Raw genomic sequence first — 24,673 nt, 5'->3', positions numbered from 1 at the left:
ATTTGAGCATAGTGTTATTCACAGTCAAAGATAAAAAAATGTTTATTGATATTCTCATTTGGTTCATTACAATTTACTCAGTAACAGACACAGTATTTCTGACACTGGGAATACATTCCCAGAGATCCATAGATGTCCCTAGAATCAGATACCAAGAACATGCAAATGGACCATATAAAAAAAAGTCAGTAAATGTGTATTCTACGTTCTTATGGAATGAATGAAATAAAAAAAAAATATATCTTATTTTTTTTGTAATACATTTTGAGTTAATTTGTTCATAACGCGATAATTTGCTGTGTAATTAATTAATCTAATTAACGCGATAAACTGACAGCCCTAATTATTATATTTACCTATACCCCAAACCAAAGTGCTAAGTATATCTACTGAATATATACTTTTAAAAGTACCGTCCAAAACAGACCAATCAACCAGCCAGTCAGCCAACCAACCAACCAGGTTGTAGGTTGTATTGCTTATTCGTCTAAAAATGTGTAATGAGGTCCTGTTATTGTGTAAGCTATGTAATGCTATGATGTACAAATAGGAATATAAAATTTAGCTATATAAAATAATGAGATGTTTGCTTACAGATGTTGTATTTTGTTACCACCTGTATCCACTTTGTATCCTGTAGTGATGCACAGTATGCTCTCTGTATGACCAACACTCTGTATGACCAACACTCTGTATGACCAACACTCTGTATGACCAACACACACTCTTCCCTCAGGTGCATGGCTTGTATTGTCCACCAGTAATAGATGTTGACACACACACAGTAGCTTGTATATTCAGCTAAGTATAGTTTGACTTTTTATCATCTGATAAGAGATCTTACCTTCGTAAGGTCAATCTAGATTTTTTTCCCTGTAGGGACAGAAGAACATAAAGCTGTCTTCTTGATGGGTCCCTGGCATCTGTTGTGTTATCATAACAGATAACTGATTAACGTGTGAAGTAGAGAATGTTGACGTAAGAAATATTTGCCTGGGTGGCACCTTAGCCCAAAATGAGTTCATAACTTATTTGAAATAATGCAAACGCAAAAAAGAAGTGCTCGTCCCTTTCTCAACGATACCCTTTGAGCAAGACTCTGAATGTTGAATAAGGTTTAAACGCTTTAACTATGACTATTACTTTGTGTAGCTGCAGTGTGCCTCTCTGGTCAACCTCCTCCCCAACACTCCTCTCTCAGGCCCTCTCACTCTTTGTCTGTCTCTGCATGCAGTGGCGTCATTCCCATTCAAGCTGGGGGGGGGGGGGGGGGGGGGATATATATGGATTATTAAAATTGTTGCTGTTTATAAAGTGTTTTAATTCTAAATATATCATGAGGAAGCATAGATGAGAGGAAGTATAGAAAGTCACGCCTCACTGCTGACATCGACACATATCACAACCTCTTGTTAACATTCTCCAAAACCATTACTAATGCCAAAGCTTCTTTCTTTCACCATAGGATCGAGGCCTCTGCCAAGAATCTTCGAAAAATCCATGCTACCATGTCCTCCCTCCTCACTCCCCCCCCCACCCCCTCCTCCCTCATCTTTCTCTGCCGAAGACTTTGCGATCTTCTTTGAGGAAAAAGTGTAGAACATCCGCAGCTCCTTCTCCCAACCCCCACCCATTCCAAACACTGAATCGAGAACCTCATCCTTCACTCTGTCATCTTTCTCTCCCATTACAGAAGCCGAGACCCTGACACTGGTAACGTCGAACCGTCCGACTACATGCCAGCTGGACCAGCTACCCTCCCCACTCCTCCAGACCATAGCACCGGACATCCTCCCATTCCTAACTGCAACCATCAACTCCTCACTCAACTCGGGGGTGGTCCCCACCTCCCTAAAACAAGCCAGAGTCACGCCCCTCATAAAAAAACCAACCCTGAACCCCACCGTCATAGGCAACTATCGTCCTGTCTCTCTTCTCTCCTTCCTTTCTAAAACACTTGAACGTGCTGTATCCAACCAACTTACTGCTTATCTCTTACAGAATGATCTCCTAGACCCTAATCAGTCTGGCTTCCGGACTGGCCACTCCACAGAAACGGCCCTCATTGCGGTCACAGAGGCACTTCACTTAGCAAAAGCGAAAGGCCTCTCCTCTGTCCTGATTCTCCTAGATCTATCTGCAGCCTTCGACACAGTCAACCATCAGATCCTCCTTGCAGCCCTCGCAGGAATGGGAGTGGCTGGAACTGCGCTGACATGGCTGTCATCATGTCAGCGCATCAATGATCGCTCCTACCAAGTGTCATGGACAGGGACCCTGTTGACCGCCCGCCCCCTGCGGACGGGTGTCCCCCAGGGCTCGGTCCTAGGACCCCTTCTCTTCTCTCTCTACACTAAATCACTGGGTAACATTATCACATCTCATGGCTTCTCGTATCATTGTTATGCCGATGATACTCAACTCTTCCTCTCCTTCCCTCCCTCAGATATCCACGTCTCTGAGCGGATCTCGGCCTGTCTGTCCGACATCTCCGCCTGGATGACGACCAACCACCTCAAACTGAACCTAAGCAAAACAGAATTGCTCCACCTGCCGGCCAAATCCTCCCCCCTGACCGACCTTTCCATCACAGTCGAGAATGCAGCTGTGACCGCGTCCCCGACCGCCAAGAACCTTGGTGTCGTCCTCGACGACCAGTTGAACTTCTCTGCTCACATCGCAGCGACAACCAGAACCTGCAGATTCCTCCTGAGCAACGTCAGAAGGATCCGCCCCTTGCTGACAAAAGAAGCCACCCAACTCCTCGTCCAATCAACAGTCATCTCCCGCCTCGACTACTGCAACGCACTGCTCGCTGGCCTCTCGGCCACCGCCACCAAGCCTCTTCAACTCGTTCAAAACGCAGCGGCCCGCCTGATCTCAAACCTACAGAAGCCGGCCCATGTCACCCCACTTCTTAGGGACCTGCACTGGCTCCCCATTGCTGCACGAATCCGCTTCAAGGCCCTCGACCTAGCATACCATGCGGCAAAGGGAACCGCTCCCGCCTACCTCCGGTCAATGGTCTCTAACTACACACCCTCAAGACCCCTACGCTCTGCATCTTCTGGCCGCCTCAGACCTACTCCTATCCAAGCTCCGGGAGAGTCATCAAAGAGAAGCCGCCTATTCTCAGTCCTTGCCCCACAATGGTGGAATGAACTACCCACCCCAGTTAGGACAGCCGAATCCCGTCCAATCTTTCGCCGTCGACTAAAGACGCACTTCTTCAACCACCAAATAATGAAAAAAATGTATAAATAAATAAACTAACCCTAACTAACCTTACTGTCATGCACTTGTCCTAATAAACTAACCTACACTGTAACACGCAACACTTTGATGAACATTGTTACTCAGCTGATAGAGTTGTACCCTTCCTGATGACTTGTCGTACAGAACTTGTAAGTCACTTTGGATAAAAGCGTCAGCTAAATGACTAAATGTAAATGTAAATGTAAGCATAATATTGACCCACTCCTTCTGTGTCTTCAGTTCTTTGTGTTCTGCCATGGGCTACTGCAGCTGTCCCTGCTGTTGGTGTCTGGCTACTTGAAGAGCTCCATCTCCACCATTGAGAGGCGCTATGGCTTCACCAGCCAGAAGTCTGGCACCATGGCATCCTTTAACGAGGTGGGCCCCTGTCATCTGCCTCACAACTAGCCAGTAAAACCAGTACAACTTTGATCCTGAAGAGATACAGCAGCTGCACTGTTGTTTTAGTCCGTAGTCTGTTGTCTTGACTAGCTATCAGATTTACAATGAAAATGTAAAAAAATTATAAATCCTATATGTGGGCTGTGTAGATGGAAAAATAACCAAAATGGTGCGTGCACAATGCAAAGCTCAGTGTCTCCCCAGTTTTTGCTAATTTGCGGTAACTTGTTACCCAGAACAGTCTTGCTTTCTTATCAAACACCTGACAATATCTTTTGGACGTTGGATTACAACAATCTGACAATGTTATCAAACAAAACTTGGTGCACAAATAATACCATCATTGTGAGTCACTGCTCTGCTAACGTGGAATATATCCTGATCAAGTTTCTACCAGTCCAGGGAATTTACAGCTACCATTGTGACTGTAGCCTACTGTATATACGGGAGCATGTCTATGTTCCCCGGGTTATATACCTTCTGATGCTAATGCCAAGCTAGCAATGAAGCGACTGCATGCGGCCATTAGCAAACAAAATTCACACCCAAGTAATAAAGGGAACACGTCAACAAACTAATGTGTTGCGTAACGTTGCTAATGTACATACAATTAGCATGCTAGCTAATGGGTCGACCGTAATGCACATTCAGTGCTATTGACTACTGTAAACGCCAAGTCCTCCCTAGCTTCCTGTTTTTACAGGAAACGCATAAATAAACGCATTCATATGTGGAATCAAATAGCATTACATAAAGATATTTTGTAATATTTTATAGGACAATGTAAACTCAGCCAATAATGTTACGTGATATCAAATATAATCCATGTAATCCATTACTCTGCAACCATGCAGTATGAGTGTGTCAGTGTCTCTTTGTGAGCATTTCCTCTGTGTGCAGGTGGGGAACACGGTGCTGATAGTGTTTGTGAGTTTCTTTGGGAGCCGTGTTCACCGGCCTCGCTTCATTGGAGGAGGGGCTCTGCTCGCCGGCCTGGCCTCCCTGCTGATGGCCCTGCCGCACTTCCTGGGTGAACCCTACAAGTTCACAGGCAACATCAGCCGTGAGTCAGCACACACACACACACACACACTATGCTACTGTACCGCATTCCCAAACATGGATCATAGTCACATGGTTGTGGTGTGGTACAGTATAAGTATTTTGGGAAATGTATTTGCTGTGGGCCTGTCTAATATTTGTCTGGGCTATCATGATTTAGCCTATGGACTGGAAACACACACCATCCTGGCCATCGCTCGAAGTCGATGATAACGTATGCTCTGCTGAGAGGGGTGGGAATTAAGGGGTGTCAGCGTTGGTGTGGCTGCAGTGCAGTCAGCGTTGGGTTGGCTGCTGTCAGCGTTTGGTGTGGCAGGTGTCACTTGATGGATGGACTTTGTTGCAGGTGGGACCTCTAAACTGGGTGGTAGCTGGTTTAATGTAAGTGTTGGTGGGTCTCTCATTTCTCCTCTTCATCGTGGTGAATTTGGTTTGTTGACCTTGTGATCAAGGCCTGCCAGGTGGGCCTGTAGAGAGCTGTGGCCTCCAGGTCTGAGGGCTTGAGTTCATATCTCTCCAACAGGCCCTAGCTGTGGTCCCTAAACTGGCCATACGGTTCATTGTGGGGCAGACGATGGTCTTGCAGCTTAGTGAGAAGGTTCCTTGGTACAGAGGGCGTTGGGACTGGGAGTGAGGAGGATGTGGACATGGAAGGCTTCATGGAGCAGAATGTGGAGCCAGTATGGTGTCCAGGTCAGTGTAGGGATGCATGTTGGCACGGATGTTGGTGCTGGTTCTGATGTAGCTGTCAAAGACATGGACATGTAGGTGACTGAAGACAGCAGATACTTTGTTGATGCTGTGAGGAGGTTGGTTGGGTTAGCATGGTTCAAGAGAGAACTGATGATGAGGAGGTTGGTTGGGTTAGCATGGTTCAAGAGAGAGCTGATGATGAGGAGGTTGGTTGGGTTAGCATGGTTCAAGAGAGAGCTGATGATGAGGAGGTTGGTTGGGTTGTAATGTTGTGGAAAAAAAGTCTGCACACCGTCTATAGTGTTCCCAAGTTTTAATGTACATTAAAACTTGGGAACACTATAGACGGTGTGCAGACTTTTTTTCCACAACATTACAGATCTATTTTGAGTCTAGCACCTGTGACTACACTGGGGATGTGCGTGAGTCTTTTCTACAAGGTTGGTTGGGTTAGCATGGTTCAAGAGAGAGCTGGATTTTCCTTTGCATATTTTTATAACTCAACTTTCTGTCTCTGTCCATGCTCTACAGCCACCAGCGACAACAACAGCTCTGACCTCTGCCAATCAGAAAACACCTTAAATACATCATCCAATCAGAGCTGCAGCCAGCAGGAGAGCACCTCCCAGCAGGGGGTCTACCATCTCCTGCTCCTGGGACAGTTGCTGCTGGGAATCGGTACCGTTCCCATCCAACCCTTCGGAATCTCCTACATTGACGACTACGCCAGCAAAAAGAACTCACCTTTATACCTTGGTAAGAGCTCTGGCAAAACACTAGTGTGAAATGTGCCATGAAATAAAGAACTGCTCAGTGGTTTATTTGTTCCCCAGGTTACTCTGTAGAGGCAGCTGCAAAGACATACAATATTCGCTCAAAAACTGGGCAACAAAAACTGGGCAACAATGGTGAACACTTAAATGTGCATATTCAACCCACCACGTGGGTATCTTACCACTCACAACTCACATCAACGTGATCACATTACTGTAGCTAGACATCCGGATTACAGAGGAAGAGGTACTAGCAAGAGTGAACACTTGAAGAGAACTGCAGGAACCCCTAAAGCAAGGATGCTCAGTAGCCAACTGCTAACTAGCTACTGCGGCATGCCAGCTGTTTGTGTCTTGTGCCCCACGTGGACTGTGGAGCAGAACACAGTGGTCAAAATAATCAAGTGTCACCTCAGAGATTATTAGCCCAGATCTACCCCACTGTGAGTACATTCATGTTGCTGCATGTCAGTGCAGTATAGGGGCCAACAGACATCATTAAAGTCACACTTTTACATTGAAGTCACACTTTTACATTGAAGTCCACTTTTACATTGAAGTCACACTTTTACATTGAAGTCCACTTTTACATTGAAGTCACACTTTTACATTGAAGTCCACTTTTACATTGAACTTCACACTTTTACATTGCTTTGCTCTCAGCACTGTGCAACACTGTTGCTCGTCCCCACCCAAGAGTAAGTATTTGGGTGATCCTGCTATGCTGTGGGATAAATGGAGGGTGGTGTGACTTCTGGACTGATAGTGTATAAAAGTCCATGTATGGCTGCCAACACAAATAGAGGAATCAATAGAAATGCAGGTAGAACAGATACTGTAGGAGTCCAAAGGTTGACTAATAGTAAGGAGGTTATGTGATTTTATTTTATTTTATAATTTTTACTTCAAGTCATGATGCAAAAGTTCCCTTTGGTATGGAAGTACCTTAGGACCATAGAAATTAATTTATCCAAAGACACAAGTGAAATCACATTTTGTACCTGAAATACACACGTTTCTTCAAAATGGCTTCCAGCAATACGTACACTAGAGCCCGTATCTTTGCTTCTGTTACACGCAGCTATAATGACAAAATTGGTGTCAAAGTGTACATTTTTGGGGTCAAGGAATCCAACTAAATCAAATCAAATCAAATCAAATGTATTTGTAAGACCCGACAACACACGTTAATGTCCCCATGGGCCGGACACGTCTTCTTTAAACAAGTCAAGAAGAAACATCACAATGAATCAAGAACAAAACAAAAACACCATGAAGTCCAAATAATTTGAATAAATCAAATAAATTAATGCAACACTCCCAGACCCCACGCGAAGGTAAGGAAAAACTCACTAAAACCTAGCAATAGGAAAAAATGCACCACAGGCAATGTGGAGGAGAGAAACCATAGAAGGGCCGTTCAAGGGGGGATCTCCCTTCTTAGATGTCGGTGATAGTAGTGTTGCAATAAAACAGGCGAAACTGTTGGTATATACGTGTAATGAAACACAAATAAGTGCATACAATAGCAACTGAACAAGAAGCTCCTACAAGCGCTCTGATTGGAAATATGGGGTAACCATAGCAATACACATGGATGCTGTTAAGCTTTCTTTCTGTGGGTAATATGTACTATAATAAACATAAAACTAACCATATAAATATTCTATGATATAATAATGAAATATATTCTTTTTATGATATCAACTGGCATTTTCCTTATGATGAAATGCCATAACTCAGAAACTCTGGTACCATCGTTATACTTCCCAATTTTTCCACTTGTAATTGCAACTTCCAGGGGGGGTCAAATAACAAACAGAGGACTCACTCTACTTTCAAATGTTTGCATTTGTTCACTAACGCAACAAACAGCAGCAATAGTTCTAAGGTTATTGAATAATCATGTCTTCTTTATTAGATAATATAAAGTGGAGGGTTACACAAAAGATCACGAGTTGTATTTGAACCCAAGATGTTGCAATTACTTGATTTACATGCCTTGGGCTGTTAAGCCCCCAGATTAGTAGCATTGTTGATGTTTATCTTAGCTGTGGCTTATGTTTCTCTACAGGCATTCTCCTGGCAGTGACTTCTATCGGCTATGCCATCGGCTTCATCATGGGCTCCTTCACACAGCGCTTCTATGTAGACATGGACAAGCTATCCCCTGGTGAGTGTAAACAGGACGAAGACATTCTATTTACCGGTAGAGTTTTCTCATTTGAGAATGAAAAATGCTACTTGATATCAGGGCTGACCCCTATTAGTCGATTAGTCGACTAATCGGTCGAAAGGAGCCATAGTCGACTAGTCGAATATATAAAAAAAATATATATATATTTATTATTTTTTTTAATTTATTTTTATTTTTTATCATTCTTTCCAAAAGAAAAGAGTCCTAGAAGCGTGGCTAACGCTAATGGCACGCATACCAGAGGCTAACTGCCTAAGAAAACAGGCACAGAGGCACTGAAAGAAGATTTCACCCATCTAATGAACATACTAGACTAGACAAATATCAAGATGTATCCATCAGTGGACCAATTGCATGCTTTTGCAGAGCACAAGAAGCCTTCAGTCGACTCCTTCAGACATTAAGCACCCCCCACAGCCCAAATGGAATGATACAAAATTAAAAATAAATAATAATTAAGAAAAAAAAAGAAAAAAATTATATATATATATATATATATATATATATATATATATATATATATATATATATATATATATATATATATATATATATATTTTTTTTTTTTTTTGTCGACCAATAGTCGACTAACGGCACATTTTCGCCAATCATAGAAGACCATCCAAATCCTCAGTCGGGGACAGCCCTTCATGATTCCATATTTTAAGGACACTAAATGGAAGTGCCTGTGAGTGGCTAACCATGAGTGACTGAATGAATGAATGAATGAATGAATGAATGAATGAATGAATGAATGAATGAATGAATGAATGAATGAACGAATGAATGAATTAATGAATGAATGAATGAATTAATTAATTAATTAATTAATTAATTAATTAATTAATTAATTAATTAGTGAATGAATGAATGAATGGATGGATGGATGAATGAACGAATTAATGAACGAATGAACAAATTAATGGGTGAGTTAGTGATATTGCCAGTCATATGGTGCTTCACATCTAAAAAAGAAAATACAAATGATCTTGTACTAGAAATAAAAAATAACTCAGCTGTCCAGAGGTGAACAGAGGTGGAATTCAAACAGAGGATCCCCAGCTGCCTGCAAACAGCAGAGTGGAGATCTGCCTCAAAGCAATATTTCACTTTGGTATATTTACATTACTTAGCACATTTACATTCATCACACTTTCCACTCTAGACGAGAGTAGCGAGTCCAGCCTCCTCCATGTCAAGGATCCACGTGGAGAAATAGTTTGGGAAGATTTAGTTTTGTCCTTTGGCATCTGTCCAAGTTTGAGTTTTGCTCTAGTTTTGTCTGGGAATGGCCTCCGAGTAGGTTTCTGTTTTTAGATATGATTTAATATAGGAATTGCACACATTTGTAAAATGTAGACAGGGAGTGGACTTGACTACAGGACAATGGGGAGAAGCCCTAGAAGGGGTACATATGTCCTCCTCATTCTGTGCTCAACTTGGTTCGACTCATTCTATTTAAGGTGCTGCATCACCAGCATTTCTCAAAAGTCCAACTCTCTCAAATGTTCCAAAACGTAGATCCTACCTGCGACAGATGCTGTCTTTTACTGGCATCTCCAGCACACTCGTTCTGGCACTGGCTGTGTCCCGGTCTGTCCACTTACTGGAGTTACATTTTTAAAACACTGTCAGAGGTTTTCAAAACCGAAATTCAACCAGATCCCATGATAGCTATATTTTCGGTGTAGTAGGAGAAAATTATAATCTCTCTGGAACTAAACTCCAGATAACTAAATGTGTCACGTCGTTGGCACGGAGATTAATCCTCCTTCACTGGAAATCGTCTCACAGAGGAAATGCAGCATCTCAAACATGAGAAACAATGAACAACAACGGAGCTCGGTTTCTGGGTTCCTCCGATTGGCCACAACGCCCACGTGACCTCCGCTAGCACGCCCCCTTCCTGCCGCGTGCCGCGCTCGCCAGCTTCCTCAAGCTCCTGCCGCGCCGAGCTCTGTCATTGAAGTGGGTGGTGGCAGCATAACAGCGTTCAGCCTGATGTAATGCGCCGAGCTCTGTCATTGAAGTGGGTGGTGGCAGCATAACAGCGTTCAGCCTGATGTAATGCGCCGAGCTCTGTCATTGAAGTGGGTGGTGGCAGCATAACAGCGTTCAGCCTGATGTAATGCGCCGAGCTCTGTCATTGAAGTGGGTGGTGGCAGCATAACAGCGTTCAGCCTGATGTAATGTAGCGATTTTATTGGTTTGTCATGACAAACCAATTACATAATCCAACATATGTGTAAAGAAACAACATATTCCAGTTAACGGTATATTTTTTTAATAGTTTATGCATTCGCAAATATGTGAGCCTGTCATTGAAGTGGGTGGTGTTACCAACAGCCAGCATTCACCCTGATGTAAAGTAGCGATTTCCATTTAATTGAGGAAGGCGGGAGCGCGGCGCGGCAGGAAGGGGGCGTGCTAGCGGAGGTCACGTGGGCGTCGTGGCCAATCGGAGGAACCCAGAAACCAAGCTCCGTTGTAGAAAGTATAGACGCGTCCGGCCCTGCTTATGTGAGTTGTGTGTGTGTGTGTGTGTGTGTGTGTGTGTGTGTGTGTGTGTGTGTGTGTGTGTGTGTGTGTGTGTGTGTGTGTGTGTGTGTGTGTGTGTGTGTGTGTGTGTGTGTGTGTGTGTGTGTGTGTGTGTGTGTGTGTGTGTGTGTGTGTGTGTGTGTGTGTGTGTGTGTGTGTGTGTGTGTGTGTGTGTGTGTGTGTGTGTGTGTGTGTGTGTGTGCGTGCGAGAATGAAGGACAATTGCTTGCTGTGTGAGAGCGAGAGAGAGAGAGAATTAAGTACATTTGCTGAAATACAGTTGTTCTTAATTTTCTCACTTGCTATGTGAGAATGTTAGTTATTATGTTCTCAATGCCCCTTGCATTGTATGAGTTGTGTGGAAGAGTTTGCTAGTTCTAGTGCTACCCCTACATTGAGGCTGTGTCTGACAAAAGTTAACAATAAATAATGCTATTAGGAATACATTTGCCTCCTGCGTGAACTGTGCATAGCTGAATAGACTGTATTTTAACGTCGGCCATATGGTGGTACTTGGAGAGCCAGCTACGTTCTCAGGTGGTACTTGGTGTAAAAAGGTTGAGAACCACTGACCTAGAGAGACAAGCGGTCAGGAGTCACAACCGTAGTTTGAATCCCATCAACAGTAAGGCTATTGTTGAGATGGAATGCTATCATGTTCTGAGCCTTGCGTAATAAATCTCTATACTGACAGTGTAGTGAATGTAGGTTAACTACCTGCTGTAGTGTAGTAGTGAATGTATGTTAACTACCTTCTGTAGTGTGGTAGTGAAAGGGTTAACTACCTTCTCTAATGTGGTAGTGAAAGGGTTAACCTTCTGTAGTGTGGTAGTGAAAGGTTAACCTTCTGTAGTGTGGTAGTGAAAGGTTAACCTTCTGTAGTGTGGTAGTGAAAGGTTAACCCCCTGTAGTGTGGTAGTGAAAGGGTTAACCTCCTGTAGTGTGGTAGTGAAAGGTAACCTTCTGTAGTGTGGTAGTGAAAGGTTAACCTTCTGTAGTGTGGTAGTGAAAGGTAACCTTCTGTAGTGTGGTAGTGAAAGGTTAACCGTATGTAGTGTGGTATAGTGAAAGGTTAACCGTATGTAGTGTGGTAGTGAAAGGTTAACCTTCTGTAGTGTGGTAGTGAAAGGTTAACCTTCTGTAGTGTGGTAGTGAAAGGTTAACCTCCTGTAGTGTGGTAGTGAAAGGGTTAACCTCCTGTAGTGTGGTAGTGAAAGGTAACCTTCTGTAGTGTGGTAGTGAAAGGTTAACCTTCTGTAGTGTGGTAGTGAAAGGTAACCTTCTGTAGTGTGGTAGTGAAAGGTTAACCGTCTGTAGTGTGGTAGTGAAAGGTTAACCGTCTGTAGTGTGGTAGTGAAAGGTTAACCTTCTGTAGTGTGGTAGTGAAAGGTTAACCTTCTGTAGTGTGGTAGTGAAAGGTTAACCGTCTGTAGTGTGGTAGTGAAAGGTTAACCTTCTGTAGTGTGGTAGTGAAAGGTTAACCCTCTGTAGTGTGGTAGTGAAAGGTTAACCTTCTGTAGTGTGGTAGTGAAAGGTTAACCTTCTGTAGTGTGGTAGTGAAAGGTTAACCTTCTGTAGTGTGGTAGTGAAAGGTTAACCTTTTGTAGTGTGGTAGTGAAAGGTTAACCGTCTGTGTGGTAGTGAAAGGTTAACCGTCTGTAGTGTGGTAGTGAAACAGGTTGCAAAATGTCGTGAGTGAAGTTATCCTGTTGAGGCTCCTGTGTTTCTCTCCTGTTTCCAGACGAGATCCAGCTTGACCCCAAGGACCTGCGGTGGGTAGGAGCCTGGTGGCTGGGCTTCCTGGTGGCAGCCTGCCTGCTCTTCCTCACCTCACTGCCCTACCTCTTCTTCCCCAGACACATGTCCAAAGAGGTGACGTACGATAAGTGAACCAGAAAACACATTGTCCAGACTGCCGCTGATAAAATATGTCTGTCAAAATACATCAGTGACCAATGGAACATAGTATTAAACATACTGTAGTATTCAACATAGTCATAGTGTTTCAACATAGTGTTCAACATAGTCTTCAACATTGTAATAATAATAATAATAATAATAATAATAATAATAATAATAATAATAATAATAATAATAATAATAATAATAATAATAATAATAATAATAATAATAATAATAATAATAATAATAATAATAATAATAATAATAATAATAATAATAATAATAATAATAATAATAATAACAATAATAACAATAATAACAATAATAACAATAATAACAATAATAACAATAATAATAATAATAATAATAATAATAATAATAATAATAATAATAATAATAATAATAATAATAATAATAATAATAATAATAATAATAATAATAATAATAATAATAATAATAATAATAATAATAATAATAATAATAATAATAATAATAATAATAATAATAATAATAATAATAATAATAATAATAATAATAATAATAATAATAATAATAATAATAATAATAATAACTTCATTTTATATAGCGCTTTCAAAAGACCCAAGGTCGCTTTACATAGGGGAGAAAAATCACAAAAGTAACAAACATAGTGGACAGACACAACATACAAGTGAGAAATTAGGGGTTAAAGGCCAAGTTGAAGAGGTGGGTTTTGAGCCGTTTTTTTAATGAGTCCAGAGTTGGGGCATTGCGGAGTTCTGCGAATACTGGTTGTAAACAGATCAGGACACTCTAGATCAGGGTACTCTAGAGATCAGGGTACTCTAGATCAGGGTACTCTAGAGATCAGGGTACTCTAGATCAGGGTACTCTAGACCAGGGTACTCTAGAGATCAGGGTACTCTAGATCAGGGTACTCTAGAGATCAGGGTACTCTAGATCAGGGTACTCTAGACCAGGAGTCTAGATCAGGGTACTCTAGACCAGGGTATTCTAGACCAGGGTACTCTAGACCAGGGTACTCTAGAGATCAGGGTACTCTAGACCAGGGTACTCTAGACCAGGATACTCTAGACAAGGGTACTCTAGTTCAGGGTACTCTAGAGATCAGGGTACTCTAGACCAGGGTACTCTAGATCAGGGTACTCTAGACCAGGGTACTCTAGATCATGGTACTCTAGATCAGGGTACTCTAGCCCAGGGTACTCTAGACCAGGGTACTCTAGATCAGGGTACTCTAGACCAGGGTACTCTAGATCAGAGTACTCTAGACCAGGGTACTCTAGATCAGGGTACTCTAGATCAGGGTACTCTAGACCAGGGTACTCTAGACCAGGGTACTCTAGACCAGGGTACTCTAGATCAGGGTACTCTAGATCAGGGTACTCTAGATCAGGGTTGTTATGTTATACTGTACAATACTGTAGGTTAACGTCTTTTTGATAGGCTTTAACTGACATGTTCTACTAAAGTGAAATGTGCCTTTAAGTAAATGTGGAGAATAGGTCCTGTCATGGTTTGGTGACGGACTGGACTCACTGGTTGACATAAAAGGCATCTAGGCATAGAGAGTGCTCCTCACGGGGAGACAGAGAACGTCACTGAAATACCAGTAATAGTAAATAACTGCTTTTTTGCGCTATATATGGAACAGTTTATTTTTAAAAGTGTAAAATGTGTTTTCAACCAGCAGTGAAAAGGACTCCACTGTGTTAAGGTCTGTCTCCTTATTTGTCCAGGACAGCGGGGCAGACGAGCCCAGAACAGAGAAGGAACTGGAGGAGGAGAAACACCAGACCGACCTGCTCTCGAAACTCACCCTCACTCAATTCCTCAAAAGTGAGACTCTTTATAGCAACTTTCTCCTCGTTCCTTTTCCTGCCATGTCTCATCTGAGGTAACTGAAGGACAGCTACGAGAACAGCAGCGGATTGATATATTACACATGTTGTTGACTCATTCAACAAGAATTGTCGTGAATGCAATATCTCAGGAACACCTGGAGGGAATTTTTTTATTTTGGCATAGATGTTCATTTGGACTCAAGGATGACATAAAAAGATGTTGGTGGTCAAAGGCCAATGTCATTGTGACCTCACGTCTGTTCCATTCTCTCCTGAACGGGATATATATTGAAATTCTTTATTCGGAATAAAGGGGCTTTGAACAAAAAGGCTTTCTTGGCTGTTGCTTTTGAGAGTGTTGAAAGTGTAGGTATGGAAAAATAGAGTTGGCTAGAATGCCTTAAATAATAATTATTGGAAGAATATGGAGTCAAATATTGTTTTAGATATTGCGGATAATTAAGATGAATACATTTGACAATACATTTTAACCAGTGGCGCTGTCTTCTTACAGTGGGAGAGGGCACATTCAGTGTTTCATACATTAGACAGTGATGAGTTGTAAAAGGGTATCCAAGAGCAAATCTGCATAATTTATTGTAAGATGTATTGAGAGGAATGAGATTTGTTTTGGATGCAACCTGGTAGACAATATCTGCATAATCCATAAATGGCAAAATAAGTTGAATTACAAGCTTCTTTCTAACAGAAAAAGTCAAGCAGTTTCTGGAGCGGTAGAGAATACCCACACTAAGATACATTTTTCTTACGATATGATCAATGTGACACTTAATATCTCAGGAACGCCTTGAGGGAATTTCTTAAAATTTGGCACAAACGTACAGACTACTACTTTCATTGGTCTAAGTTTACCACTCCCCCATGCTTAAGCCCCGCCTCTATGCTTAACCCCATCCATTTTCATAACTCTTGTTGAGACTTATGGGAGGTGTCAATGAATTCAGTACAGACAAACGTCCACTCAGTACAGACTACTACTTCCATTGGTCTATGTTAACCACGCCCCCAAGCTAAAGCCCTGCCCCATTTTGTATCTCGTGAACCATTTGTCTTCCAGACTCGTGGTTGGCGTCATTGGACTCAACAGGGACATCCGCTTGTGAATTGTTTGTCATAGAGACTCTTAGGTGGCGCCAGAGGGGATATCCCATTTCCTTCCCCTACACTTAAGTCCCACCCCCTTTCGTGTCTCAAGAGCGATTAGTTGTAGAGATTTCCGGGTGGCAACATTGGACACAGTGGGGAGATCCACTTTCATTGGTCTATGTTTGCCCCGCCTCAATAAAAAGACCAACTTCAGCTCACTTACTTTTGCCCTTGGACTATATTATGTCAGGGGTGGCTGCAGGTTAGAGAAGCAGCCTTGTGACCTAAATGTCCGCAAGTTAGGTTCATGGGGGGGGCCGGTGTTGTGTGAATGAATAATGCTCCCCAACACCTACTGATTAAGTGCCCTTGAGCAAGCACTTAAAGTCACATTTCATAATAGATTTTTCAACCTCTATAAACCAAGAGTTATGTTCCTTGAGTGTGATGGAATATGAGGGGGCGGGGGGCTGAAATTCCCAGCTGTCTTTTCCTGGTCTTAGGGGAAAAGATGGTGGGATGGTCTATATACTTCTTATGATGCTTTTCTTGAATGTGTAGGTATATATATGTGGTACTGTATACAGCATTATTGGAAATGCTATCATACAGAGTTATATGGGTAGACAATAGTTTAAGGTAGGGAGTTATGATTACAGTGTAAGGGGTGTGAGTGCCAGTGTTCAGGGTGAGGGTGGACCAGGTGACATTGTCTATCCTAACAAACTGGGGTCTGTTGGTTAGGAAGTCAAGTATCCAGTTTCAGACAAATGGGGTTAATGTTGAGGTCCTTAGTTTCCACAAGGTCATGCAGATGAGTTAGGAGATGAGTTTGGTGTTGAATGCTGAGCTTAAGTCGATGAACAGCATTCTCACATGGGTGTTGCTCTCATCCAGGAGGGAGAGGGTGGAATGTGTAGGAGATGGTGTCCTCCGTGCTCCTCTTCTCACAGTAGACAAATCAGTGTTTATCCAGTGAGCATGAAAGGCCAGATTTGAGGTGAGCCAGGAATCCTTCATGTCTTGGTTTACATGAGCTACAATCTTCATTGCTACAAAGACAACATAGCCTCAAAGACTTTTAACCTATAACCTTGTCTAACATTAATATTCACAGAAAGGGGTAGAGAGGGGCAGGAGACAGAGATGACCAGACCAGATGTGTTACATATTTGGTTACTCCACCACAATACTGTAAGCATGGCTAAAGTTCGAGAAGCAGCGTTATGAGCAAAAGGTTGCCGGTTCGGTTCCCGTGCAGGCAGGAAAATCTTGGTGGTGGAAGTGAATGCTCCTCCCTCCTTCAACACCCACCGTTGAAGTGCCTTGAGCCCCAACTGCTGGAGCTACGTGTGGTGTTTCCAAAAGTGGAAGGTTGTGGTTGTACGCATTTTTTTTGCCGCTAATGGGGTGAAATGCTTGCACTGAGGAGTCCTGAACAGACAATGTGGAAAGCACCTTGGTGTGTGTTCAGTTGACACGCCCACTACACAAAGTGTGTGCTCTCTCACACTCTCACACACACACACACACACACACACACACACACACACACACACACACACACACACACACACACACTCAACTCGTAGAAAATCCGGCATTCCTCACCAGCCTGGGTTTTGCTGTAGACTGGAAGTAGAGTACTCCTCTTCCCAGTCAATGGGTGGAGTTCTTGGGCTTATTCTAAGCTCAAGGTCTATATGGGCATCCCTCTCAGAGCGGCGGCGAGTGGTTGTTCTCTGCACGCTCGGGAGGTTCCGTCCTAGGACGGTTACGGCGCTGTCCGTGATGCGCCTGCTCGATATGATGGCATCTGCTCACTCTGTGGTCCCTCTTAGCCTCCTCTTCGTGAGGAGGATACAGAGGTGGTTTTCCAGTATGGAAATAGACCCGGTGAGAGGCAAGTGGAAGTGGCTAAGGTTCCCATGTCAGTACTGGGGGACCTCGCCGTCTGTCCCCATGGGCAGCAGGCTGTCACACGTCACGGTCTTCACCGACGCCTCCCTCACTGGGGGGGGGGGGGGGGGGGGGGGGGGCGTGTCGGGCCAACGCAGTAGGGGGCAGCTGGCAAGACCATGCTGCCCGGTCTGCACTACATTCAATGTGTTGGAATTGAAGGCAGTCCTTCTGGTCCTCAAACGGTGTTTTGATCAGGACGCCTGTTACTGTTCCGCAACTATAAGTTACTTCCGGGGTAGGCCTGATTGGCCCCGACAGGCACATGACAGGCGCGGCCACGCCCCCTTGGCAGCCTCAGGACGCGCAACTTTCTCTGCCGCGCGGCACTCTCCGCGGCAGCATTATGTAGTAATACGCCCTTTTTCACTATCCAGAAATAGCTCAATTGGCAGTGTTGCATTGGTGTGGATCCTACCGTCCGTTGCTGGTGAGTTCAATTCCCTTCAATTTTTTTTTTTTTTTTTAACGTGCATTCGTTCGCCGTTAAGTTTAGGCATGTTAACTTTAAGCATTGTTTCGGAGTTGGTTAAGGTTAGGCATTGTTTCGGAGTTGGTTATGGTTAGAAAGGTTAAGTTTAGGCGCTGTTAAGGAGCTGGTTATGGTTAGAGTTTGTCTTAGAGAATGGCAATATTCTTTCGGAGTTGGTTATGCCTTATGGTTAAGGTTAGGCATGGTTAAGGTTAAGGTTAGGCATAGTTTCGGAGTTGCTTAAGGTTAAAGGGTTAAGTTTAGGCGCTATTAAGGAGCTGGTTAAGGTTAGAGTTTGTCTTAGAGAATGGCAATAGACAGCCTATTTCCGCGCGACAGCTCTCAGCATCGGGCGTGGCCGCGCCTGTCACGTGCCTGTCGGGGCCAATCAGGCCTACCCCGGAAGTAACTTATAGTTGCGGAACCGGTACAGGCGATCAGGACGGGCAACACGACGTCAGCATCGTATATCGACAGACAGGGAGGAGTACGCTCCCCCCGTCTGCACCGGGCGGCGGTCAAGCTGGCTATGGGCGTTTCTCCATCTGCGCAGCCTGAGGGCTCTCCACATCCCCGGCAGGGTGAATGTGGGTGCAGGTGTGATGTCATGGGGCGGTCCTCACCCTGACGAGTGGGGATTACGTCCAGACATAGTCGGGCAGGTCTGGGACCGGTTCCGTGGCCGTCCGGGATTCTGTACCTGATAGCTCAGCTATTGGGGCGGGTACGTCGGGAGAGCGGGACTTGGTCCTGGTCGTGCCGGGCCGGGGCTCAGCTGTGTGGCCCTGATTCAGCTCTGTGTGGCCCCGCCGTGGCCTGTTCCGTGGTCACCGCGGGCCCTCTCTCAGGCACGCGGAACTCTGTTCTGCCTTCCTGTTCTGGGGCAGCCTCTAGGCTTGGCTGCTGTCAGTGTGAATCTGGTGGGTATGCGTCTTGACTATTCTGTGGTTGACGCTATCCGGTACGCGCGCGCTCCGTCCTCTACCACGGCTTACGCTGGGGAGTGGCGTATGGCCGAGTGTGGGGGCAGAACGTTGTTCAGCCACCCTCTCGTGGGACGTTCCTGCTTGGCGCTCGGTGTCTCAAGCCGGTGGAATGTTCTCTGTCTCCGAGTGGGACTGCCAACTGGTCCTCGGCCGGTTGTCTGAGGCCCCGTTTGAGCCTCTTGAGCAGGCGTCGTTGGAGCAGTTGTCTTCAAGACTGCGTTCCTACTGGCCATCACCTCCGCTAAGCGTGTGGGTGAGCTGTGTGCTCTCTCGGTGCGGCCTGGGTGCTTGTCTATTCTTGCCAATAGCGGTGAGACTCTGAGGCCTAATCCAGTCTTCGTGCCAAAGAATATCCAGAGCTTTTTTCGCTCCAGAGATATTGTGATTCAGGCGTTTCATCCGCTTCCTCGCGCTTCACCTGTCATGTCCTGTCCGTGCTTGAGGGTTTACCTCAGTCGGACTCGGGATCTCAGGGCTGCCGATCAACTTTTTGTTTGTTACGGTGGCCCTCGCGCTGGTATGGCACTGTCCAAGCAGCGCCTGTCACATTGGTTGTGCGAGGGCATTGCCCTTTGCTACACGTTGGCTTGGCTGGCCCCCCCTGGGGGTGTCAGGGCGCACTCCACTCGTGGAGTGGCGGCCTCTGACGCTTTGTTAGGGGGGGCCTCGGTGGAGGACATCTGTGCTGCGGCCTCCTGGTCCTCCCCGGGTCCCTTCGTTAGGTTTTACCTCATGGACATGACTGGGGGTTCTGTCTCCCAGGCGGTTCTGAGGTCTGGGACCTCCCCTGCGTCCCGCCTTTCGGTGGGTTAGCTGGGGTGTGTGGGTGTGTGCCACGGGGTGATGTGTCACACGTGGTCCCGCCTGTGCTGTGCATTTTTAGGGGTCTCTGGTTCCCTCTTTTTTTGCACTTTGGTGGAGTTGACTGCCGCCCCCTCTTCACTAGGAAGGGCGGGTGGACGGGACTCCCCTCCCCCCTGGTGGTAGGGCTTGCGGGTCCTCAGGGGGTACATTTGTCGGGCCACGCGTCTGCTCTGCCCCATATCTCAATATGGCGAAGAGCGAGACGCGATGCCAGTAATGCTATATAACGAAAGGTTATAACTATAACCTAGTTATATGAATACTGGCTGAGCGTCTCGCTCTTAGCGCGCCCTGAGGTCCCTTGGTTGGGTTTTCTATGATGGAAACCTTTTCCAGAGGAAGGGAGAGTATGACCATGTCCGGTGTCTTATAGGGGGACACTGGGGCGGGGCCTGGTCAAGTGCATGGGTGCATTGTTTTCGTTAATGAAGTACAGTAGGCAGGGGAGGAAACTAACTTTTTGGCTTACCAGCCAACTGGCGAGTATCTGATTTTTTTTACCAGACAAACTGATTTTTTACCAGCCAAAAAAAATCGCTAATTGTGATAATTACTTCTTTGTATGTCTTCGTCTAAATTGATTTTCAATCATAGTAAAATCACACCGTGTCTCTACTCTTTAAAATATTTATTAGCATAAAACATTAATAACAGTCTCTACTCTTCACAATATTAGCATACAACATGTATTAATCACACTGTCTCTACTCTTCAAAATATTAGGATATCACATATTAACATGAAAGAGGGAACTATTCTGGACTGGGTTGGGCTGAACTAGGCAGTGAAAGATGCTGGGCTGGGCTGGACTAGGTTGGACTGGGTTGGGCTGGTCTAGGTTGGACTGAGTTGGGCAGTGAAAGAACCAAGCATTTCACTGTAATGTAATAGCTAAATAAAACAACTTGACTTGTTACATTTGCACTCTGGTTGTATGCCAAATGTATTCTGGTTGTACTGTACTTGTGCTGTAAGATGACAATACATTGGAACCGAATCGACAACGCTAGGGGTTCAGCAGGTGTATTCTGAATGCCAAGTATGACAACATCACCGTTGTGAAGGGCATATGGGCGAGTGGTGATATGGGGGGAAACCTGGTAATAATAAAATGTCACTCGGCTGCATTTAAGCAAAGCCGCTCAGTATAGTCCACTATGTTGAACGCGCGTTATGGTAGCTTGTTACATGCTAGGTAGCTAGCCGGCTAATGCTGGTTGACTTGTCATTCTCATCCGACTCGAAGGAGACGCGTCGCATGCTGTTGTTCGCCCCCATGTCAGACCGCACTGATATCCGAAAGCGACGACTCTACATGCAATTATTTTCATCCACTGATGTGTTTTTGTCTAAGTTTGTCTACGTTGTCAAGCCGGTGGCAGGAGTCTGTAGGTCCGCGCGCAGTGATCTGTCCACTTCCCCTAGATCGGCGGCATCTTCTAGAAAATGAGTGTTCATTGGAGGAGCTTAGAGCGCATCTGTACAACGATGATGTTCATTGGTTATGGTTGGATTATTATGAGGCGCAAATGGGAGGAATCAAGGGGGGAGTCAGAGTTCGGCTTGTGCCAGTGAGCGAATCAGCAGATTGCAGAATGATTTTTTTGTTTTGTTTTGTAATTACTAGTACTCGCCAGACTGGCGAGTGCTCTTCATGAATTACTCGCCAAACGTAAAAAATACTCGCATTTGGCGAGTAAATTGGCCTAATTTCCTCCCCTGACAGTAGGTACTGGAGATAAAGATATATCTCAATATGGCGAAGAGCGAGACGCTCAGCCAGTATTTATATAACTAGGTTATAGTTATAACCTTTCGTTCATCTATGCCGTCATCCACACCATATGCAAGCAAAAACAAATCAAAAAGAAAAACAAGCAAAAAGGAAAGCAAACCAAGACAGGCACTGTACAGTATTGCACTTGCCTCGAGCCCATTCACCTGTGGACATATATATATATATATTTTTTTTTCTATCCTAAGTCTGTCCATACAATGGGGCATTGGGCCTTTAGAAGGATCCGAGAAATTTCACCAGGAAAATAGTCTAATAGTGGGGCCCACACCTCCTGAAAGGAAGCGTTGTTGCCTCTATGCATTGCACAGAGTCTTTCATGGGGTATCACACCGAAGATATCTCTATACCACATTTGTATAGATGGAGGCCTATCCTTAATCCAGTTTATCAGAATGCATTTCCGGGCTGAAAGTAAAAATGTATCAGTAGTCACAGTTAATCACACTCATCTCTCTTAGTTATTTTATCACAGTAGTCAGTAATTCACACTCATCTCTCTTAGTTACCGTATTTGATCACAGTAGTCACAGTTATTCACATTCAACTCTCTTAGTTATTTCATCACAGTAATCACAGTTATTCACACTCATGCTCTCTTTCTCCATCTCTCTACCTTCTCTCAGGTTTCCCTCGCATTGCCCTGCGGACTTTGCGTAACCCTATCGTCCTGCTGGTGGTTTTGGCGCAGGTGTTTATAACTGCCCTGGTTGCCGGTCTCGCCACCTTCATGGCCAAGTTCATTGAGCGTCAGTTCAGCCAGACGGCTGCCGCCTCCAGCATGTTGATTGGTAAGTTCGTAGATAACTGTCACTAGCTACTGGCAGGTCTTTGGCGCCTGTCCTCTGACCTCTAACCGTATTTTACCCCAACTTTTAAAACATGTGTCACACATTGTCAGGATTTGTGTGCTAGAATTGCTTAAAGGCCAACCTTCACGTTGTATTTTTGTTCAATAAACAATGTGGACTAGGCCAACAGTGACTATCATGAAGAAAGAAAAAAAAAAGTATTGAAATTGACCCAGTTTTAGCGTTTTTATCAAACATTTTGTCTGCCCAACACAATCACCACGCACGTGGATATTTTAATCAATGGTTCATAACGTGCGTGTGTAATCGAAATGATCTTGTCACAACAGGTGCAGGGCACCAGGGGGCTCACCAGGGGGCGCTGAGAGTCACACACAGCTAGTGGCAGGCACTGCAGGCAGAGAGCCTTGCTACCATAGATATATGCTTGCTACTACTAGCCGAATGAAAATGTATCTGTTTCACCTAACACTATTGCTCCGTGATTATAGCCATCCATCTCTAAAGCTAACCACTATTTGTAAAAGCCACAACCACGTTACCATATTTGTAATAATGTAAATCATTGTGTCGTTGTACACATATTGTGTTTATAATGTTAGTAGCTAACATAGCTTAGCTTGGTAGCTATTGTGCTAACAACATCCCGACATCCGGCTCGCTGGCCGGCATGAACGGCCGACCCAAAATGGTTCTCTCCTCTCTGTACACCCCGTCCCCACGGGTACCCAGCCGGGGGGCCCATGGACGCGACAATGGTGGCAGCCTGTAGAGTGCTCGAGCCCGTAAAGGCTAGTGGTACACGATAGCTATGAGCTAACTAGGGCGGCTACGTGGCGTAGTGGGCAAGGCGCTCGCCATGAATGCGGAGACGCTGGGCTCGCCTGTTCGAGCCCAGCGCTCCACATTGCTTTCAGTTTAGCTGGTCGTTCATACTAATACACATTGGCCGTATTAGAGGGTGGGAAACTGATGGGTGGGGATCGGGCGTTGTGGACAGCGACTCCTACAGGTCGGTTGGTGCGCCTGCGCAGTAGAATCAGGAAGTGTCGGGGGCAGCGTGAGCACGCGTTACTCCTCGCCACTGAGAGATCGAGCTGCGCAGGTGAAAAGATGCGACTGCTGTTACCTCAAGTACCAGAGGGGACTTGTGCTATGTATGACTTAGTCCACATTGCAGCCGGCTTGTGGGAGGAAAGAAACAGCGTCCGTGACAGGGGAGGGTTGAATTGGATGATACGAAATTGGGATGGGAGACAAATGTAGAAAATGGGAGAAAAAGTGGACAAAAAAAAAAAAAGCTATGAGCTAACTAATGCTACAGGCTCAAACACCCTACGCTACGGCCGCCGCTGTTGTCGCGTCCACAAGCTCCTCCGCAGGACACCCGCAAGGACGGGGGCACACAAAGAGGAGAGAACCATAGGCTAACGTCAGTGTAGTGGTCCCGACTGTAGCAGGGACGGCGGAGCTATTGGGCTAACTGTGATGCACCGAGTGGGCCACCATTGATCTAGTACTATGACCCGGACGGGCAAGGCATTTCCTGAAGTGACGTCACGGCTGTGCTAGCGTCTGATAAGCTTTTAGATTCGGCTCATTAATATGCACCTGTAGTGACGTCGGCGTTTGATATGCTTTTTTGATTCGCGCGTGCATGTTATTCGTGCGTGGACCTTTTTAACTCTTTCAGAGTGGCATTTCCGGTGTCAAATGGAAAAAAATAAATAATGAAATTATATACCAATGATGTAAACTACCCATAATTGATCAGTAGGGTTTAACCTGGAGGTTGGGCTTTTGCACAGGTCTCTGGTATGTGTTACAACTGGCTACTAGACTAACTATGGTAACTACTGTTTTACTAGAGCAGAGGTCAACAGGTTTATTCCTGTAGGGTTCAAGATTCAAGATTTTTTTGTTACAATTTAAATACAAGCGAGTGCTAAAAAATATGGTAAAAAATAGATCAGTTTTAAAGGATATAAGATATATACAAGGCACAGTGAGTA

General features: G+C 44.7%; 1 protein-coding gene across 1 annotated transcript in view; it reads left to right on the top strand.

Annotated features, from left to right (window-relative positions):
• The window catches only part of LOC311233805 (solute carrier organic anion transporter family member 2B1-like), a 64,373-nt gene that overhangs the window by 22,538 nt on the left and 17,162 nt on the right, over positions 1 to 24,673 (top strand). The window contains exons 3-9 of the mRNA XM_084320829.1: positions 3,496 to 3,633; positions 4,558 to 4,720; positions 5,944 to 6,168; positions 8,260 to 8,358; positions 12,662 to 12,792; positions 14,562 to 14,661; positions 22,476 to 22,640. Of these exons, the coding sequence (XP_084176955.1) occupies positions 3,496 to 3,633; positions 4,558 to 4,720; positions 5,944 to 6,168; positions 8,260 to 8,358; positions 12,662 to 12,792; positions 14,562 to 14,661; positions 22,476 to 22,640 (1,021 nt within the window). The remainder of the gene's footprint in view (positions 1 to 3,495; positions 3,634 to 4,557; positions 4,721 to 5,943; positions 6,169 to 8,259; positions 8,359 to 12,661; positions 12,793 to 14,561; positions 14,662 to 22,475; positions 22,641 to 24,673) is intronic.

Source organism: Notolepis coatsorum (genome assembly GCF_963971535.1).
Source record: "Notolepis coatsorum genome assembly, chromosome: 8".
Classification (NCBI taxonomy): domain Eukaryota; kingdom Metazoa; phylum Chordata; class Actinopteri; order Aulopiformes; family Paralepididae; genus Notolepis; species Notolepis coatsorum.
The sequence above is the reverse complement of the archived record's forward strand: the minus strand, read 5'-3'. Positions and strand labels throughout refer to the sequence as shown.